The sequence below is a fragment of the Rhineura floridana genome, chromosome 18 (assembly GCF_030035675.1).
Source record: "Rhineura floridana isolate rRhiFlo1 chromosome 18, rRhiFlo1.hap2, whole genome shotgun sequence".
Classification (NCBI taxonomy): Eukaryota; Metazoa; Chordata; class Lepidosauria; order Squamata; family Rhineuridae; genus Rhineura; species Rhineura floridana.
The window spans coordinates 23,459,011-23,476,038 of record NC_084497.1 but is presented as its reverse complement, the minus strand read 5'-3'; the positions used below and the strand labels follow the sequence as shown (position 1 = coordinate 23,476,038).

At 46.6% G+C, this 17,028-nt stretch overlaps 1 protein-coding gene across 1 annotated transcript in view; it reads right to left on the bottom strand.

Annotated features, from left to right (window-relative positions):
- LOC133372649 (uncharacterized) overlaps positions 1 to 16,782 on the bottom strand; it is a 110,317-nt gene extending 93,535 nt beyond the window's left edge. Inside the window, exon 1 of the mRNA XM_061601536.1 lies at positions 16,295 to 16,782. Within this exon, the coding sequence (XP_061457520.1) occupies positions 16,295 to 16,454 (160 nt within the window). The 5' untranslated portion in view covers positions 16,455 to 16,782. The remainder of the gene's footprint in view (positions 1 to 16,294) is intronic.
- Between the last annotated feature and the right edge of the window lie 246 nt (positions 16,783 to 17,028).

Genomic DNA, 17,028 nt, shown 5'->3' with positions numbered 1-17,028 from the left:
AATGAGCTCATTTCATTTCCAAAGGAGGGCCTGCTTTGTTTCCAAAAGATCCTTTCGCCTGGTACAGAGCAGGCCCTTTTTAAAAAAACAAAACAAAGACATATCAGCCTTTCTGTTTGAACAGGATGATTCACACAAATGGGTATCAATCCAAGCCAAATAGGTGATGGCTTTCCACGGCTTGTTAACTCCTTGATCGTCTACTCTAGGGCACACACATTGGTATGTTTCCCCATCTCTTCCCGTTAGAGTAAGGATAGGAAATCAGAGGTGTGGAGCGCAAATCCAGTCCCTAAAAGCCTTTCGTCTGGACTCCAGCAGAGCCTCTGATTGCAAGACCACACACATTTTTATGCACCTTGTCCACTTTCTCCTAAGCTGAGACATTGGCAAAGGGCTCTGTAAGCACCTGTCCTGCAGTCTGAACAGCAAGAGAGGCCTTGGAAGAGGCCTTTGCCCTATTATGTATCTCTCTCTCAAGCTCAGATAGTCAAAAGGTTCTTTAAGCCACTTCACACTAGCAGTTTGTGAACAGCAAGGGAGGTCTTTTAAAAAAAACAAAAAACACAAATAATTTAACAAAAAAGGGAAAAAAGAAAAACAGGAGGACGCAAAAAGACAAGAAAAGGAAAGCTGCCATTCTAAATACAATAACCATCAATACATCTTAATTTAAACATACAAGTCGATATAACCATCCAAATGTCCAGATAGGTATCCACAACAAGATTGACATTTATAACAAATGTGTACAAATGTAGCCAGGGCAGTGAGGTCTTGAGACCATGGCATAATAGATGGTGGGTGTTTATCCTCCCAGGCTCGAAGTATAAGTCTCTTAGCAACCATAAGGGCTGGCAAAATCCACTTTTGTTGTCCTACCGTTAACCCCCGTACTACAGGAATATAATTTCAAACTGCATGAGCAACTGCAGTTATCAAGGATTTCACCAGTACAAAACTGACACAGACAAGGAAGAGAGGCCTTGGCAGAGCCCTTTGCCTGAGACAGTTGACATTTAAAGGCAAATCAGCCACCCTTCAAAATTGGCATCTCTCTGAATTTTGCAATGCCATTCTTCAGCTGAATAATGTGCACAAAAGAATGTATATATACTATAGTAAAGCCAGAGCTTGGAAACGTTACTTTTTTGAACTACAGCTCCCATCAGCCCCAGCCAGCATGGCCACTGGATTGAGCTGATGGGAGTTGTAGTTCAAAAAAGTAACTTTTCCAAGCTCTGAAAAGCAGGCATAAAAATGCACATATTGGTGAAAATAACACACAAAGATCCATCCTGAGACAAGGGACAGTTTGGGGATTTGGACCTGGTGCTCGACGGGGTACAATTGCCCCTGAAAGACCAGGTCCGCAGCCTCGGGATCATCCTTGACTCCCAACTGTCCATGGAAACTCAGGTCTCGGCTGTAAGCCGGGCAGCACTGTATCAACTCCATCTGATACAGAGGCTGTGCCCCTACCTTCCCAGCCATCTGCTCCCATCGGTGGTACATGGCCTGTGGAACTCCCTCCCAAAAGATCTCCGCCATGCCCCCTCTGTAATGAGTTTCCGCCGGGCCGTGAAGACCTGGCTCTTCAGGCAGGCTTTTGGGGTGGGCTAGATTTTATCGTTATTGTTTTCAGATTTGTAATGTCTATTATATTTGTATGCCTATTTTGTACGTCGCCCAGAGTGGCTCGACAGCCAGCCAGATGGGCGACTAAGAAATTCAATCAATTCAATTCAATTCCTGTTGCAGAAAACTGCAGTGCAAAACTGTGTCTATTACGCAAAACTGCACACAAATATGCATATATTGGGAGAAAGTCACACTAATATGCTGGTAAATTTTCAAGAGGGCTTTTTAAAAAAAAAAACACAAACAGAAGCAGAATGTGAGGGACCGAACTTAAGCCTGGGAAAACAAGAAACTGAAAGAAACGAAAAGTGATTCCGACAACAGCTGTCTCCAATGCTAGCCCTACTCAGAGTAGACCCAATGAAGTTAATGGGCATGACTAACGTAGGTCCATTAATGTAGTTGGGTCTACTCTGAGTAGGACTTGCAGCCCAATGTTTTCACGAACTTGCAAACCAATCACTTGGGAGAAACTTCCTTTCCCTTAGGAACTGCACATTCTCTTCATTGTGTCTTTTGTGATATCACCACCTATTGCTCCAGTCCCCACCCTCCCCTCAGATCTATTTGCATGCCTAGCAACCAGCTAAGTAAGAACAAGGGTCAAAGACTGCTCTGCCAGAACAGGCCTGGGTGCAAAAGGTGGCAAATGAATGTGGAAATACAGAGAAAAGGAAAAGATCAGCACTCTTTGTTGTCTGGAAACACAATGTATGCTTAAAACTACATGACAGCTTGTATCCTACATTATTATCATCATCAGTGCTTTTTGGGGGGGGAATGAGTTGCCTTTGATAAAAATGCTATCAATGCCATCACAAAATGGCTACTATGGGTGGCAAAAAAGAGGTGCCAGTACTCTGTACTGGTGAGTTTCATCACAAAAAAGCATCCATGATGGTGGTGGTGATTAGTTCATTTATACAAAGAAAAGGCCGCAAAGTGACTTGACAAGATATAACACCACATGAAAGCCGTGGAAAAGCAGACGAATATTAAGCAGCTAACAATGCAAACTACAGAAAATGCTCCTCCAGCACCATGTTAAGAAGGGAAGTTCTGCCCACCCCAATAAAAGACAAGCACTGCCGTAGGAAGCCACAGGCAGAGCAATCCAACTCGGGGGAAGCTGGCGGAAAAGGAGCCCGCGGGAAAGTCCGCGGCATCCAATTGCTGTTCGGATGCCTCCGGGCCGGCTGAGCACTGGCTCAGCCAGGAGCTGTGTGCAAGAACCGGAATAGAACAGCCCGCCCTCGCAAATACCCCTACTGGGGAGGAAGCACTTTCCGCAGGCTTCCGTGGCAATTATTTTCTTAGGCCAACCTCTGCATGGACTGGGACCTACATCTAGCTCAGTATTGTATGCACTGACTGGCAGCGGCCCTTTGGGGTTTCAGACAGGGATCCTTTCCCTGCCCTACCTGGAGATGTTGAGGACTGCACTTGGGACCTTCGGCATGCAAAGCAGGTGCTCTGCCACAGAGCCATGGCCCTTCCCTTAAGACAGAGGAATCTGCTTTATACTGATCAGAACCTTGGTCCATCTAGCTCAGTACTGCTGACACTGGCTGGCAGCAGCTCTCCAGGGTTTCAGGCAGGGGGTCTGTCCCAGCTCTACCTGGAGATGCCGGGGATTGAACCTTCTGCATGCAAAGCAGATGCTCTACCACTGAGCTAGATCATTGCCAGGTGATACCTTGGTCACTGTTTTCATGCTCATATAAGATAGCTGGACAGGAAGCGTCAGTGAGGAAGGGGAGGAGCAGCAGCAGAGCCAGGTGGTTCCAGGGATGATTGACAGTGGGGTGAGCCTTGGCAGATGCCCAGGCATGCCTACCTCTAGGGATGGCCTGATTGATGGAGGGCAGTCTGTCTTTCTGCCAGGACTTGACCGTCTCATTGAGGAACCAAACCCCTTGACAACCCCAGGACTCCCTAGAACACAAGTTGGATAACTGCCCCTCTCTGTGCTGAACTGCAGAGCACTGGAGCCACCACCAAGGTGGCCCTATTCCAGATCTCCCACCAATCTGGGTTCCTCGCACAGCAGCGTTAGGCGGGAGGGCTCGGAAGGGACATGAGAGGAGCCCACTGAGCAAAAAGGAGAGGTTTGACATATTCACATTTGAAAACGTGCCCCATAATTTGCAATGAAAAACAGAGCAGGAACAAAGAGAAAATGTGCCGTGATTCAAATTGAGAGTATGCAAATTCTTGGCTTTGGTTATGAAATCCAGCGGCTGGATGGAACCTGATGTTTCTGCGGGGTTAAAAAAAATCCTTTCCTGGATCAGGCCTACCCAATCCAAGATTTTGTGGGGAGCCCACATGCAGTGCATGAAGGCAGGAGATCCTCTGTCATTTGCCCCCCAGCCTCAGGGAGACAGAAGTATACTGCCCCTGAATGTGAAGGTTCCACTTAGCTGTCATTGCTAAAAACTATCAAGAGAATGCCATGAATTCCTCTAGCTTCTCCTCCCTGCACTCGCCCTGGGTTCAGTATCCAACTAGATCATAATGTTTTAGTGACAGCCTCCTTGCCATAAGTTTCCATAACTAGCACTTGCTTTGCATGCAGAAGCTCCCAAAGTCAATCCCCAATGGCATCTCCAAGTAGTGATGGGAATGTCCCCTGCTTGAAACCCTGAAGAGCCGCTGCCAGTCAGTGTAGACAATACTGAGCTAGATGGACCGATGGTCTGACTCAGCATAAGGCAACTGTTTAAATATGCATTCGAGCCCACTATTTCAATATTTATTCGGGGTTGTCATATTTAGTTAGTTAGTTAGCTAGTTAGTTATTAAATTTCTATACCGCCCCATAGCCGAAGCTCTCTGGGCGGTTTACAGCATAAAAATAAATACTGTATACAATATACAATTCATATTTGGTACAATTAGAAGGAAAAGCAATGCATCACACTTTAAATAAACATAACTAAACAATAAATCTCAACAACATACATAACAGAATAAATAAAACAAACTGGATATAACAATTATAAAAATATCTAACAATATTCTCCAATGTCCCATTGTGCTTCTCCCCAGCTAGCCCCATCGTCTATAACCAACAGCACTATAAACATTTCTTCCATCGTCTTTTCTCCAGGGCAACCCCAAGACAACTCCAAGTGTGACACTTAGTGGTTTTGGAAAGTGCGGATTTATTAAACGCAGCTGTAAATGCGAACCGAATCAAATTTCTCCCCCCAACCCAGTCAGGCTTGAGGAGCGGGGCGTCTCCTGGTGATCGACAGCTCTTTGGCCTTTTTGTAGCTTCCCATGTCTGCTTTCTGGCCTCACCCTGCCCTTGACTGCACGGGGTGGGGGGTCAGCTCTGGCACCATCTGGCATTGGCTGAGGGTGACTTGTGTAAACTCCTAGCTCCTGAAAAGAATTGTGAACCTCTCCCTTTCCAGGAACTTCTGAAGAATTCATTCTCCAGGGTAGGAGCGATGGTTGGAATTTAGATCCCACGAATAGATTGTTCAGAGTTTTTCTTTTTTACAGGCATGTCAGTATAGGAGGGGGGTGGAGAGATCAAGGCTCTGTAATGATGGGGCTTCAGTGAGACTTATAAAGGGTATAGATAAAAAAGGAGAGAGAAATTATCTCTCTCTCTATATATATATATATATATATTTTAAAACACACATACTTTTTTATTATTTTGCAAATCAGAACGGGCATTTCCAAATGTTTCTCCCTCACTAGATTACAGCCAGTTTGTTAATCTGAAGTGCATCTTAAATTTGCACTCAGGCAGAAGTCCTAAATGTTGCCTAGCTGTGCGGAGAGGCTGCACAATGATGATTTATGAGATTTGTCACACACCCTTGAGATCCCAGGGCAGGCTACAGCAATTTAAAAATACAATATTCAAATCCGTTGAAACAACATAGACAGACAGACAGACAGACAGACAGACAGACAGACAGACAGATAGATAGATAGATAGATAGATAGATAGATAGATAGATAGATAGATAGATAGATAGATAGATAGATAGATAGATAGGCAGGCAGGCAGGCAGGCAGGCAGGCAGGCAGGCAGGTAGGTAGGTAGGTAGGTAGGTAGGTGTTGAAGGCTAGGGTAAAGAGCTGTGTCTTCAGGATACCAAAAATGTTATAATGGAGGTGGCAGACACACTTTTATGGAGAGGTAGTTCCACAATTTAGGGGCTTTCACAGAGAATGTCCTCTCCCTGGCTGACACTCCCCAAACTTCCGAGGGTTGCGAAAGTACCAGGTGGGCCTCTTCTCCTGACCTTAACATCCAGAGGTAAGGATGGAAAGATCTGTCCATTCTGGGTCTCTCAGTTCCTCATTTTTCCTCTTTTAAATGCAGTTCTCCACATTTCCACAGCAATTTGCATTGTTTATAAAAACAAACAAACCCAGATCCTCATGAAAATTCTCCAGCGTATTGTTTCGGAAAGTGCGGATTTGATAGATTCTATTTTAAATGAGAACAGAGTTTAATTTTACCCACATCCCTATTTGTGTGGAAGGAGGCATTTTTCAGATATTTGGAGCCTTTAAAGTCTATTGTGAGCTACTTGAAATGGGGCCGAAACCAAATTATTATTATTATTATTATTATTATTATTATTATTATTATTATTATTATTATTATTATTATTATTATTATTATTATTATTATTAAACTGGCAACCAATGCAGATGTTTCAAAACATCCATGTAGGGAGCCTCTGTGCTGTGGCTGATCCCTCACTGCCGCTGGCAAAACTCCCGCAGGACCAAAGCAACAGCCTATCTAGTCTAGCGCTGTCTTTCCAGCATGTGGCTGCCCAGACACCTCAGGAGTTACGTGCCCTGCCACCTGTGCAGCCGTGGGCAAGCTGCAGAGTCCCAAGGAGCCCAGTTGCCCCCCAGCTGGCAGTTGCGGACAAGGAAGGGGCTGGCTTATGCAGCCGTGGCCAACTGAGCAGGCCCTAGCCAGCTGGGGAGGACTAGCCTCAGAGGGAGGCAATGGGAAACCCCCTCTGAAGACCGCTTACCATGAAAACCCTATTCATAGGGTCGCCATAAGTCGGGATCGACTTGAAGGCAGGCCATTTCAATTTTTCAGGGGAACGTTGGCTCGCAGCTGTGGGCTCTCCAAGGAGAGTGTCACCCAAATCTAATCTGCTTCAAGACAAATGGGGAACATGAGACTCAGCTAACAACTATTAGAGAGCTATTCGCTATGGGCGGTTTAAAAATGAAATAAAATAAATAAATAAATAAAATAACAACCTCTAAGGGATGAGGTGGTGGTGTAAGAAGGCAAATGCTTTAATTAGCTGGGGGATTAGGTTTCTCCCCAAGTGATAAGATAACCAGGCTGAGTCCGGCTGATGACTTGAACCTTGCAATGTGCCAAAAAAGAAAGAAAGAAAGAAAAAGAGGTGAATTTATAGTTTTTTGGGGGGAAAAACCATGCTTTGAAGCATGTTGTAAATCCTGGAGCCTGATCTAGCTGTAGGTCAAATTAGACGTTTCTTTTTCTAACAGCTGTTCTGTGGAGTGGTGCCAGTCTTTAGATTGCTTCCGTACCAGGCTGGTGTAGGCAAAGGTCCTCTCTGGCCTCCAGTCAGCAGCAAACAGAGTCCAACATGCCGCAGCGGAGATTGGCTGAGCCCCCTCCCTGGGTAGAAAGCCTCTGGGAGGAATGGGGAGAAATTTGCCTCCTAATGCAAACCTACCTACTTTACACTTCCCAAAAGCAATGCATGAACCGAAACGCAGCCATTCGTCAAACGCCGCACTTGCCTGAATTTTGCGGTGCAGCTCTTCAGGCTAAACAAATGTGTCCAAAAATGCATACGTTACTGGAAAATGTGCACAAACATTTATATATTTTAGTGAAAATAATATACAAGGATGCATTATACTAGGCAAAAAAAGCTGGCCCCAAAAAGTGCATGTTGAGAGAAATGCACTTTGCTGCCCTGGGCTCCTGCTGGAAGGGCGGGATATAAATCAAATAAATGCACGCTAGTATGTGGATAATTATTTGAGGATTTCTTTTTAAATTGTAGACTGATGGCAAAATGTGAAGAACTGAAGAGTGGAAAAATCAGAAAGGGAGAGAAACCAAAATGGACATACCTGTCCATCTCTGACAGATCTGGCCTGTCATATCAGGGAAGGGGCCATAGCTCAGTGGATGAGCATCTGCTTTGCAGGAAGAAGGCCCCCGGTTCAGCCTCTGGCATCTCTGGGTATGCTGATGCAGGCAGTCTGCTGCTACAGGATCCCTGATACGTGCCCATCCAGCCTCTCTGCTTAAAATTCCTATGAAGAAGAATGCATCTCCTCCCAAGGCAATATAGAATGGGCCACAACTCAGTGGTAGAGCATCTGCTTTGCATGCAGAAGGCCTCGGGTTGAATCCCTACCATCTCTGGGTATGCTGCTGCAGGCAATCTGCTGCTACAGGATCCCTGATAGGTGCCCATCCAGCCTCTCTGCTTCAAAATACCTAGAGAAGAAGAATCCATCTCCTCCCAAGGCAATATAGAACAGGCCACAGCTCAGTGGTAGAGCATCTGCTTTGCATGCAGAAGGCCCCGGGTTCAACCCTTGGCATCTCCAGGTCAGGCTGGGAAAGATTCCTGCCCGAAACCCTGGAGAGCTGTTTCCAGTCAGAGTAGACAATACTGAGCTAAATGGACCAATGGCTTGACTCAGTATAAGGCAACTTCCGATGTTCCTAAATCTGCATGAACAGTTGTACTTCTGAGCAGACATCCATCATATGAGCATAAGAACATGCTGAATTAGGCCAGTGGCCCACCTAATCCAGCCTCCAGTTCTCATAGTGGCCACCCAGATGCCCCAATGGGAAGCCCACAAGCCAGGCCTGAGTGCAACTCCGGCGGCTTCCAGCGGCTGGTATTCGGAAGTATGCTGCCTCCGACAGTGGAGGGCTCAAGTCTTGCCATGCATCTCAATTGATGTACCTGCCCCGTCCCTCTCCCTTCGAGTCATGCCTCTTTGAGCTCACCAGCCTGCAGGCAGGAGCTGTCTTGTCGGTTGGTTGGTTGTATTGATTTTCTGTAAGATATTCTGGGAGCCTTTCCTGGCTGAATGGCACGGGCGGAGGAAATGGTGCTATGTTTAATGTTGGGGGTTTCACTGTGCGCTTTTAATCTTTCGGTTCTCATTTTGTAAGCCGCTTTGGAGTTTTATCACCGCTAAAGAGAAACGGGGATATTATTTTGGGGGGAGGGGGAATGCATTAGAAAATGCTATTCTTTCATGTTTTTATTTCTATTTTGGTCATTTCTACGCTGCTTCATACTTTGAAGAAGTCTCTAAGCCAGGCATGGGGAACCTCAGGCCCAGAGGCCAAATACACACCCCTCACTGGTCCTGTTTCACACCCCGAATGCTTTTCCCTGGCTAGGATGTCTCCCTGAGCTCTGATCACACCTCTTCCTTGTCTGGATGGAGGACAGAGATTGCTCCACCCACTTTTGCCTCTGGCCCCGCCCACCATTGGCATGTGGCCCTGGGGAGGCTGCCCAGAAGGGAATGCAGCCCTCAGGCTGGAAAAGGTCCCCTGCCCCTGCTCTAAGCAACATTATAGAAACAGCACCAATATGTGCAATAACGATTCTGCATTTCTCAGCAACGCAGAACAGTTCAGTGGTGTAGTTGTCTGCAGTCTTGGAGGGGTCTTAGACCCTTTACTTTTTTGGGAGCAGGGTCCCTATGTCTCCAGCATCCTACAAGTCAATCAGCCTGAAAGGGGAGTGTGTTAGCCACTGGGAAGAGTCTTCTAACACACTTCCTTGTCCTTTCCTGCAATTGGAGCCAATCAGAGTAAAGGAGGTGAGTCGGCCACTGAGAAGACTCTCTTCAGTAGCTGACACTCCCTCCTTTCATGCTTATTGGCTCCTAGGGGTGTCTGTTGTTGTAGGAGAAGGCATTAACAAGGATCTCATTTTCAGGCTAGCAGCAAACAGGGAGGGCATGGCTGCAACTGACATGAAGGGACCCTGCACTTCTGAATTTACCACTATGCTACTGGAACAATTAGATAATTAGCAGCACATGTCTATTGAGACAGAAGTCCAACTGAACGGGTTCAAAAGAATGGACACATCATGGCTGCCTTACAGCACAACCCTAACCATGGGTTTTAATCAATGCTACACTACCGCTATTCACAGTAGACCCACTGAAGTTAACTGGCACGCCTAACAGGTTCATTGATTTTAATGGGTCTGCTCTGAGTAGAACCGTCCTAGTTGGACCCAACCCTAGGCCTCCTCAGAAGCAAGTCCTATTGAATTCAGTGGCTGTCAGAGTAGATCCACTGCAATTGATAGGCATGGGTAACTTATGTCCATTCGTTTCAATGGGCCTACTCTGCGTAGGACTCAGTTGGCTACAACCCATAGGCACTTACTCCCACCCAAGAGGGGTTAGGATTGCAGCCATAGGCAGGGATGGGCACCAACTGGGATGGCTTTCAAAGAGGATTAGACAAATACATGGAGAATAAAGCGATCAGTGACTACTAGCCATGATGGCCATGCCTGCCTCCCTGGCCAGAGGTAGGGTTACCAGGTCCATGGCCTCATCCTGTATCTTTAGGAGAAGTGAAAGTCAGCCAAGTGCAGGTGTTCTTGCAGCACTATAATGAGAAAAACCACAAGTAGAATTCTCCCTTCCCCCTGCACAACTTTTAAAGATACAAAAGACCTCTTGGAGGTCGGGCCTGGCAACCGAGAGGTCTTCTGTACCTTTAAAAGTTGTGCAGGGGGAAGGGAGAATTCCACCTTGTGGTTTTCCCCATTACAATGTTACAAGAACACCTGCACTTGGCTGACTTTCTCTTCTCCTAAAGATACAGGATCAGTCTCAGGCCCTGAGCCTGGCAACCCTAGCCAGAGGTGGTATGCTTCTGAATACCAGTTGCTTGAAAGAGCAGGCAGAGAGAGTGCTGTTACGCTCAGGTCCTGCTTGGGGGTCTTCCCATTGGGGCATCTGGTTGGCCACTGGGAAAGCAGGACGCAGGACTAGATGGACCACTGGCCTGATCCAGCAGGCTCTTCTGATGTTCTTACATTTCTATACCTGGGAGACAGCCCCATTGACCTTAATGGGCCTTACTCCTGAGTAGACATGCACTGTTCAATATTGAAAGTATTTAATTTTTTTAAAAAATATTGCTAACTTACTTTTTGTAAGTTAGCAATATTTATATTGATGTTGATCAGTCGAGCAACCAATATAAATATCTGTACGCACCTACTACGCACATGGTTTCAAAGTGAAGCAAGAATGCCCAGCAATGTTAAGACAGACGTGTCGGTCACGTTACTATGTAGAGCCCGCATGAAAATGAGATCAAGACAAAAGAACTCTCCCAAGATGATGAATTGGCAAAGCAAGATGGATAGTGTAGTTCAACAGCTGCGGAGGACCATGACTGTCTGCGGCGAGCGAGACACTCCCGGTCCCCGTTGAGCCCGAGTCTGATTGTGTCAAATCTGCAAAGGAGTTCCTTCTACTTCCGCAGCTGCAGGCCAGAATCTCCTTTTCTGTTGACGTACGGCAGCTTTGCGAGCCGGTTAAAAAAGTCCAAGAAGACTGGCGTGCTCCTCCCCTGGTTTTGGACTGTTAGTTAATTTTTGGCAGCCTCAGCGAACTGCAGTTCCCATGATTCTTTGGGGGGGAGGGAGACATTTCTGTTCTATGGTCTCTGTTGATATTGTTGATATTTTAGATGAGATGGCAGCTAGGGATGGAAGGATCTGTCAATTTCGGTGCTTTCCATTTCTCATACCCCCAAAAAGTGCATATTAGGAGAAATTTGTATTAAAATGCTGACGAATTTTCATCAGTACATCTTTTTTTGTAAGCAAACTGATGCAGAAAGGTGAAGAACTGAATATTGGCACAAATGAGAAACTGAGATAAACTGAAATGGACAGGTTGGTGGGCAGGTTTCTTTTCTTTTTCCTTTTCAAGTAAGGTCTCCTGCAGCTTTCAGAGTCAGAAATATATTAGAGATGGCTATCCCCATCATATCAACAGCTGGTATAGCACAGTGGGGAGGAGAGCCTGGCTGGGAGGCCAGAGTCTGTGAGTTCAAATCCCTGCTCGTGTCTCCTGGGTGTCAAGGACCAGCTAAAGATCACCCCCACAGGGAGTGGCTCAGGGGTTACGTGCCCTGCCATCTGTGCAGTCGTGGGCAAGCGGCATAGTCCCAAGGAGCCCAGTTGCCCCCCAGCTGGCAGTTGCGGACAAGGAAGGGGCTGGCTTGTGCAGCTGTGGCAAGCTGAGCAGGCCCTAGCCAGCTGGGGAGGACTAGCCTCAGAGGGAGGCGATGGTAAACCCCCTCTGAATACCGCTTACCATGAAATCCCTATTCATAGGGTAGCCATAAGTCAGGATCGACTTGAAGGCAGTCCATTTCCATTTTCCATCCCCATCATGGCCATCGGACTGCTGGAGGAGGGGGAATGGTGCCGGCTCTAAATCTCTGACAGCTGTTAAAGGCTCAGAAGCAGAGACTGACTGTACAAAAAATATATTACCAACCCTTTCTTCACCCCCATCTCTTCCCTTCACCTGCGTAAACTAAAAAAAGAGAAGCCACACCCTCCAAATGCAGACAGGCGCTTTGGGGGCTGTTGTCGATCGAGGGTCACACATGCTATCAACGATTTGGCCCGCAACTTAGGGAAGGAACACATGTAATTTCTTTTGTTAAAGAAGGTTGTGCTGCAGGGGGCGGACTTTTCACAAGAGCTGAGAGTGCCCCACCTAGCCTACACACCTGGCACAGGCCCAGAGACAGGTGTTGGGTTTCAAACCGACACAATTGCTGACTCAGAGTGGACACGCACTTGCCTCCCATTGGCTGCTTAGCGGGGCAAGTACAGTGGACAAAATGCAAGGTAAAGAGAAGGCCTGGCTTCCAAGCAGGGCTTTGTTAACCCTTTCAGACCATGCAACTTGCAGGAAGCATATTCCCCTTTTGGTCATACACGTGTACAACAATTGCCTACCGGATTGGCCTGAACCTGTGCTCCACAGAACGGCTCGACCGACAGAAGTCTGCAGGTGATTTTTTAACCGTGCACAGAGAAAAACGACCACGAGCTAAATATGAGGCCTGTAGAGCAAGATGCTATGAAGAGTAGCCAAAAAAGAGATAGAGATGGCAACAGGCACACTAAGCTGACCTTTAGTCCCCTGTTTTTGATGACTGTTTCGTCCTTCTCACTGATGGATGGTTGGGTCTCCAATTCCTGGTCCCTGCTAAACCACAGCCTCCTTTGTGCCTTTTGCGGAGATGCACCATCTCCAAGCGAGGGATGGGAGAATCTGTTTGTGTTGCTTTCTCTCTGTTTCTCATTTCCAAATCTGAAGGCCAGTTCTGATATGATTTCCATATCAGTTTGCAATTTTATTTAAGCCTTCGTGAAAAATCATCAGCATTTTAGGACACATTTCTCCCTATATACATGTTTTTGCATGCAGTTTTGGCAAATAGACACAATTTTTTTTGCCCTAATTCAGTTTGCCCTAATTTCTAAGTGCAAGGCAGATGCTCTACCCACTGAGTGATGACCCTTTCCTTAAGGCATAGGAAGCTGCCTTATACTGAGTCAGACCATTGGTCCATTTAGCTTCCCACCCAGCCCTACCTGAAGATGCTGAAGATTGAACCTAGGACCTTCTGCATACAAGGAAGATGCCACAGCCCTTCCCTCCTTACCTGCTGGGAGCAAGTCCCATTGAATTCAGTGGGACTTACGTTAGAGCAGACATGCATCAGATTATGCTTTAAAGGATGGGAAAGTACTGGGGTCAATGGGCGAATGGTCTGACTCAGCAGCGCCTTTTCTACATTTGATTACTGCTCCCTTTTTCAAAAAAGCCAGAATAACAGAAAGCCAGTTAGTTTTTAGGGACAGGAGGTGGGAGGTGAAGCAGGAAAGTCTTGTGGGAACTAATTGTGTTTGGTAAATCATTAATAGCGCTTGCTAGCCACACAGAAATCTGGAGATACTCTTAACCTCAGATAGTCCTCTCTCTCTCTCTCTCTCTTTTAACATTAACCTGGCTTACGAATGATCCAAAATAAACACAACATTCCTGTGTCGAAGAAGAGTTTGTACTGGTGCCTACTATTGGCTGCAATCCTCCAGGCACATTGCCTTGGGAGAAAATCCCAGTGAAGTAAATGGGACTTTCTTCTCTGTAAACATGCATAGGATCAGGCCATGTGTCTGTCAGTCTTTATTGCCTCTCCCACTGCAGTAAACCACGTGAGACAGATTTAAGTCATATGTGCATTATGCATCATCAACAATATTAATATTAAAATATTAATATTTGTATGCTGCTTTTTCACATAAATCTGCTCAAAGCAGCTCACAACAGAACAACAAAAATGCAACCCACAACATCAACAGCAGCACAACACTAAATCACTTCAAAACATGACAACCCAACAAAGACCGGAATTTGATTACATGAACATTATAACATTTAAAATCCTCCGAAAAAAAACTATCCATCCATGAAAAGGACATTTAAAGCTCTCTTATACCACTTATGGTGTTTAGTAAGAAATTCGCACTAAAATGCTGATGAATATTCACGGGAATTAAAAGATTTGCAAATCGCTGCGGAAATGTGAACTGAATTTAAGGGTGGAAAAATTAGAACCCGAGAGAAATTGAAATGGACAGATTTCTCTATCTCTATGCCTAAGTAGCTACACTAGATAAGCACTTTGTGTTCTGCACATCTGTGATCGCAAGAACATCAGAACAGCTGGCTGCTGGATCAGGCCAATAGCCTATCTAGTCTGTCGTCCTATGTTCACAGTAGCCAGTCAGATGCCCCGATGGGAAGCCCGCAAGCTGGACCCGAGTGCAAAAGTGGTCTCTCCACTTGCAATTCCCAGCAACCGGCATTCCGAGGCAAACTGCTCCTGACAGTCATCTTCAGCCCATCTTTCAAGATCACCACTTTCTGATCCGTGCTGAAACTGGCTCACAAAACAGGACACAAAACAGATACGACCCCAGTCAATTGCCTAGTGCTTTCGATTCTCTAAATCTGCTCATAAATAAGCAGTGAGTTGCATGCCTATTACAGCTGGTATAGCACAGTGAGGAGGAGAGCCTGGCTGGGAGGCCAGAGTCTGTGAGTTGAAATCCCCGCTCGTGTCTCCTGGGTGTAAAGGGCCAGCTAAAGATCACCTGCACAGCAAGTGGCTCAGGGGCAGAGCTTGGAAAAGTTACTTTTTTGAACTACAGCTCCCATCAGCCTAATCCAGTGGCCATGTTGCCTAGGGCTGATGGGAGTTGTAGTTCAAAAAAGTAACTTTTCCAAGCTCTGCTCAGGGGTTACGTGCCCTGCCACCTGTGCAGCCGTGGGCAAGCTGCATAGTCCCAAAGAGCCCAGTTGCCCCCCAGCTGGCAGTTGTGGACAAGGAAGGGGCTGGCTTGTGCAGCTGTGGCAAGTTGAGCAGGCCCTAGCCAGCTGGGGAGGACTAGCCGCAGAGGGAGGCCATGGTAAACCCCCTCTGAATGCCACTTACCATGAAATCCCTACTCATAGGGTAGCCATAAGTCGGGATCGACTTGAAGGCAGGCCATTCCCATTGTATGGCTATTAAGTATGGCAATCATCCAGAGCCAGACAGTTCTTGTTGTTTGGTCTGACACAGTTCTTTTTGTGGAGCATATATATGTTTCTAGAACAAGCAGCACCAATCTTTGTCGGACAGTGGATAAATGGAGAAGAGGAGAGGGGACCTGCACCTTTAATAGTTGTGCAAAAGAAGGCATTTCAGCAGTTGGAGGCTGCCCTTGTCTCTATGTCCATATGCCACGTAAGAACAGCTCTGCAGGATCAGGCCAGGGGCCCATCTAGTCCAGCGTCCTGTTCTCACAATGGCCAACCTGATGTCCCAATGGGAAGCCCGCAAGCAGGACCTGAGTGCAAGAGCACTCTCCCCTCCTGTGGTTTCCATCAACTGGTATTCAGAGTATAGCCATCATGGCTAGTAGCCACTGACAGCCTTACCCTCCACTGAGTTGTCTAATCCTCTTGTCAAGCCATCCAAGTTGGTGGCCACCACTGCTTCGTGTGGGAGCAAATTCTACACTTTAACTATACGCCGTGTGAAGAGGTCTTTTCCTTTGTCTGTACTGAATCTTCCAACAAATCAGGACAAACCCTCGTTGCCCTACGACGTCCCCACAAAGAAAACAGAATGAAGGCTCAGTAAAAAGCAGGGGTCGTATGACTTCTGCACGACCTTTGTGGAAAGCAAATTGGGATGACTGCTTGAGCAACTGGTTGTCTCGAGGAGCCCTTCGTGTTTTATGCTTTTAAAGCTTCCTTGTGGGACCAAACGGCAGGCAAGAAATCTATCGATCGACTGTATCAAAGATGGCATACTGCTAGCCCGTGTCCTACAGTAGCAGCCTCCCCTCTGCCCCCATCCTCAGCGTGATTGACAAATGCAACCCCAATCTCACAATGTACCATGAGTAAAGAACAGGTGAGCCACAGACAGAGCCCTGCAGGATGGAGCATCTGCTAGAGAAATCAACGCATGTTCTCTTTATCGTCCCCAATACCTGCTCCAGATTGGTCCTACCTTTCAAAAAGCCGTTTGCCTTCAAAAAGCCACTTGGATCCCTTCGTCTCCTGCCTCGGCTGCAGCGCCCAGAAGAACTGCCATGATCCTTGACCCCTTTGCAGAAGTCGTCAAACAATCCCAAGCGGCGCTTCGGGCTCTCCGATGGGATCTTATGCATGCAAAAGACTCGGTGGCCAGGAAAGGGGGGGTAGAAAAAAGGCAGGCCGCACCGTTATTTTCATCACCTGGTGATTTATCTTCAATGAACGGTGGAAAAACAACAGCCCATGAGGTCCTGGGAAACAGCCCACGGGTTACATTTTGGTGGGCTGGAGGATCCGGCATCAGTTCCCGTGCCGCAGCTCTCCACAATTTGCCCAGTTTTCCAAACTCGCACAGAATGAAAGTTCCCCGGCTCATGAAAAGCAGCCGTGCTTAAAAAAAATAATCAATCTACGACTTACTGAGCCTTTGAAGTGAGGCTTGTCCCGTGAACACGAACCAACAGGAGGGGTGGGTTAAAAAAGGAAAAAGAAAAATCACCAGTGGATTTCTGTAGTTATCTGTGTCTTTAAAAATCTTTTCCCCCCAAATATTCACCTTAAAGGCCGGCCAATATCTTACGACGAAAAGGCAGAGGGGTGGGGGACAAAAATATAAGATGAACGCCTTGATGAAGCCTCAGAAGGGGAGATTTATTCCCACCAAGTGCATTAAGTGTCTTATCTCAGCCTTGGCTATGCAAGAGAACA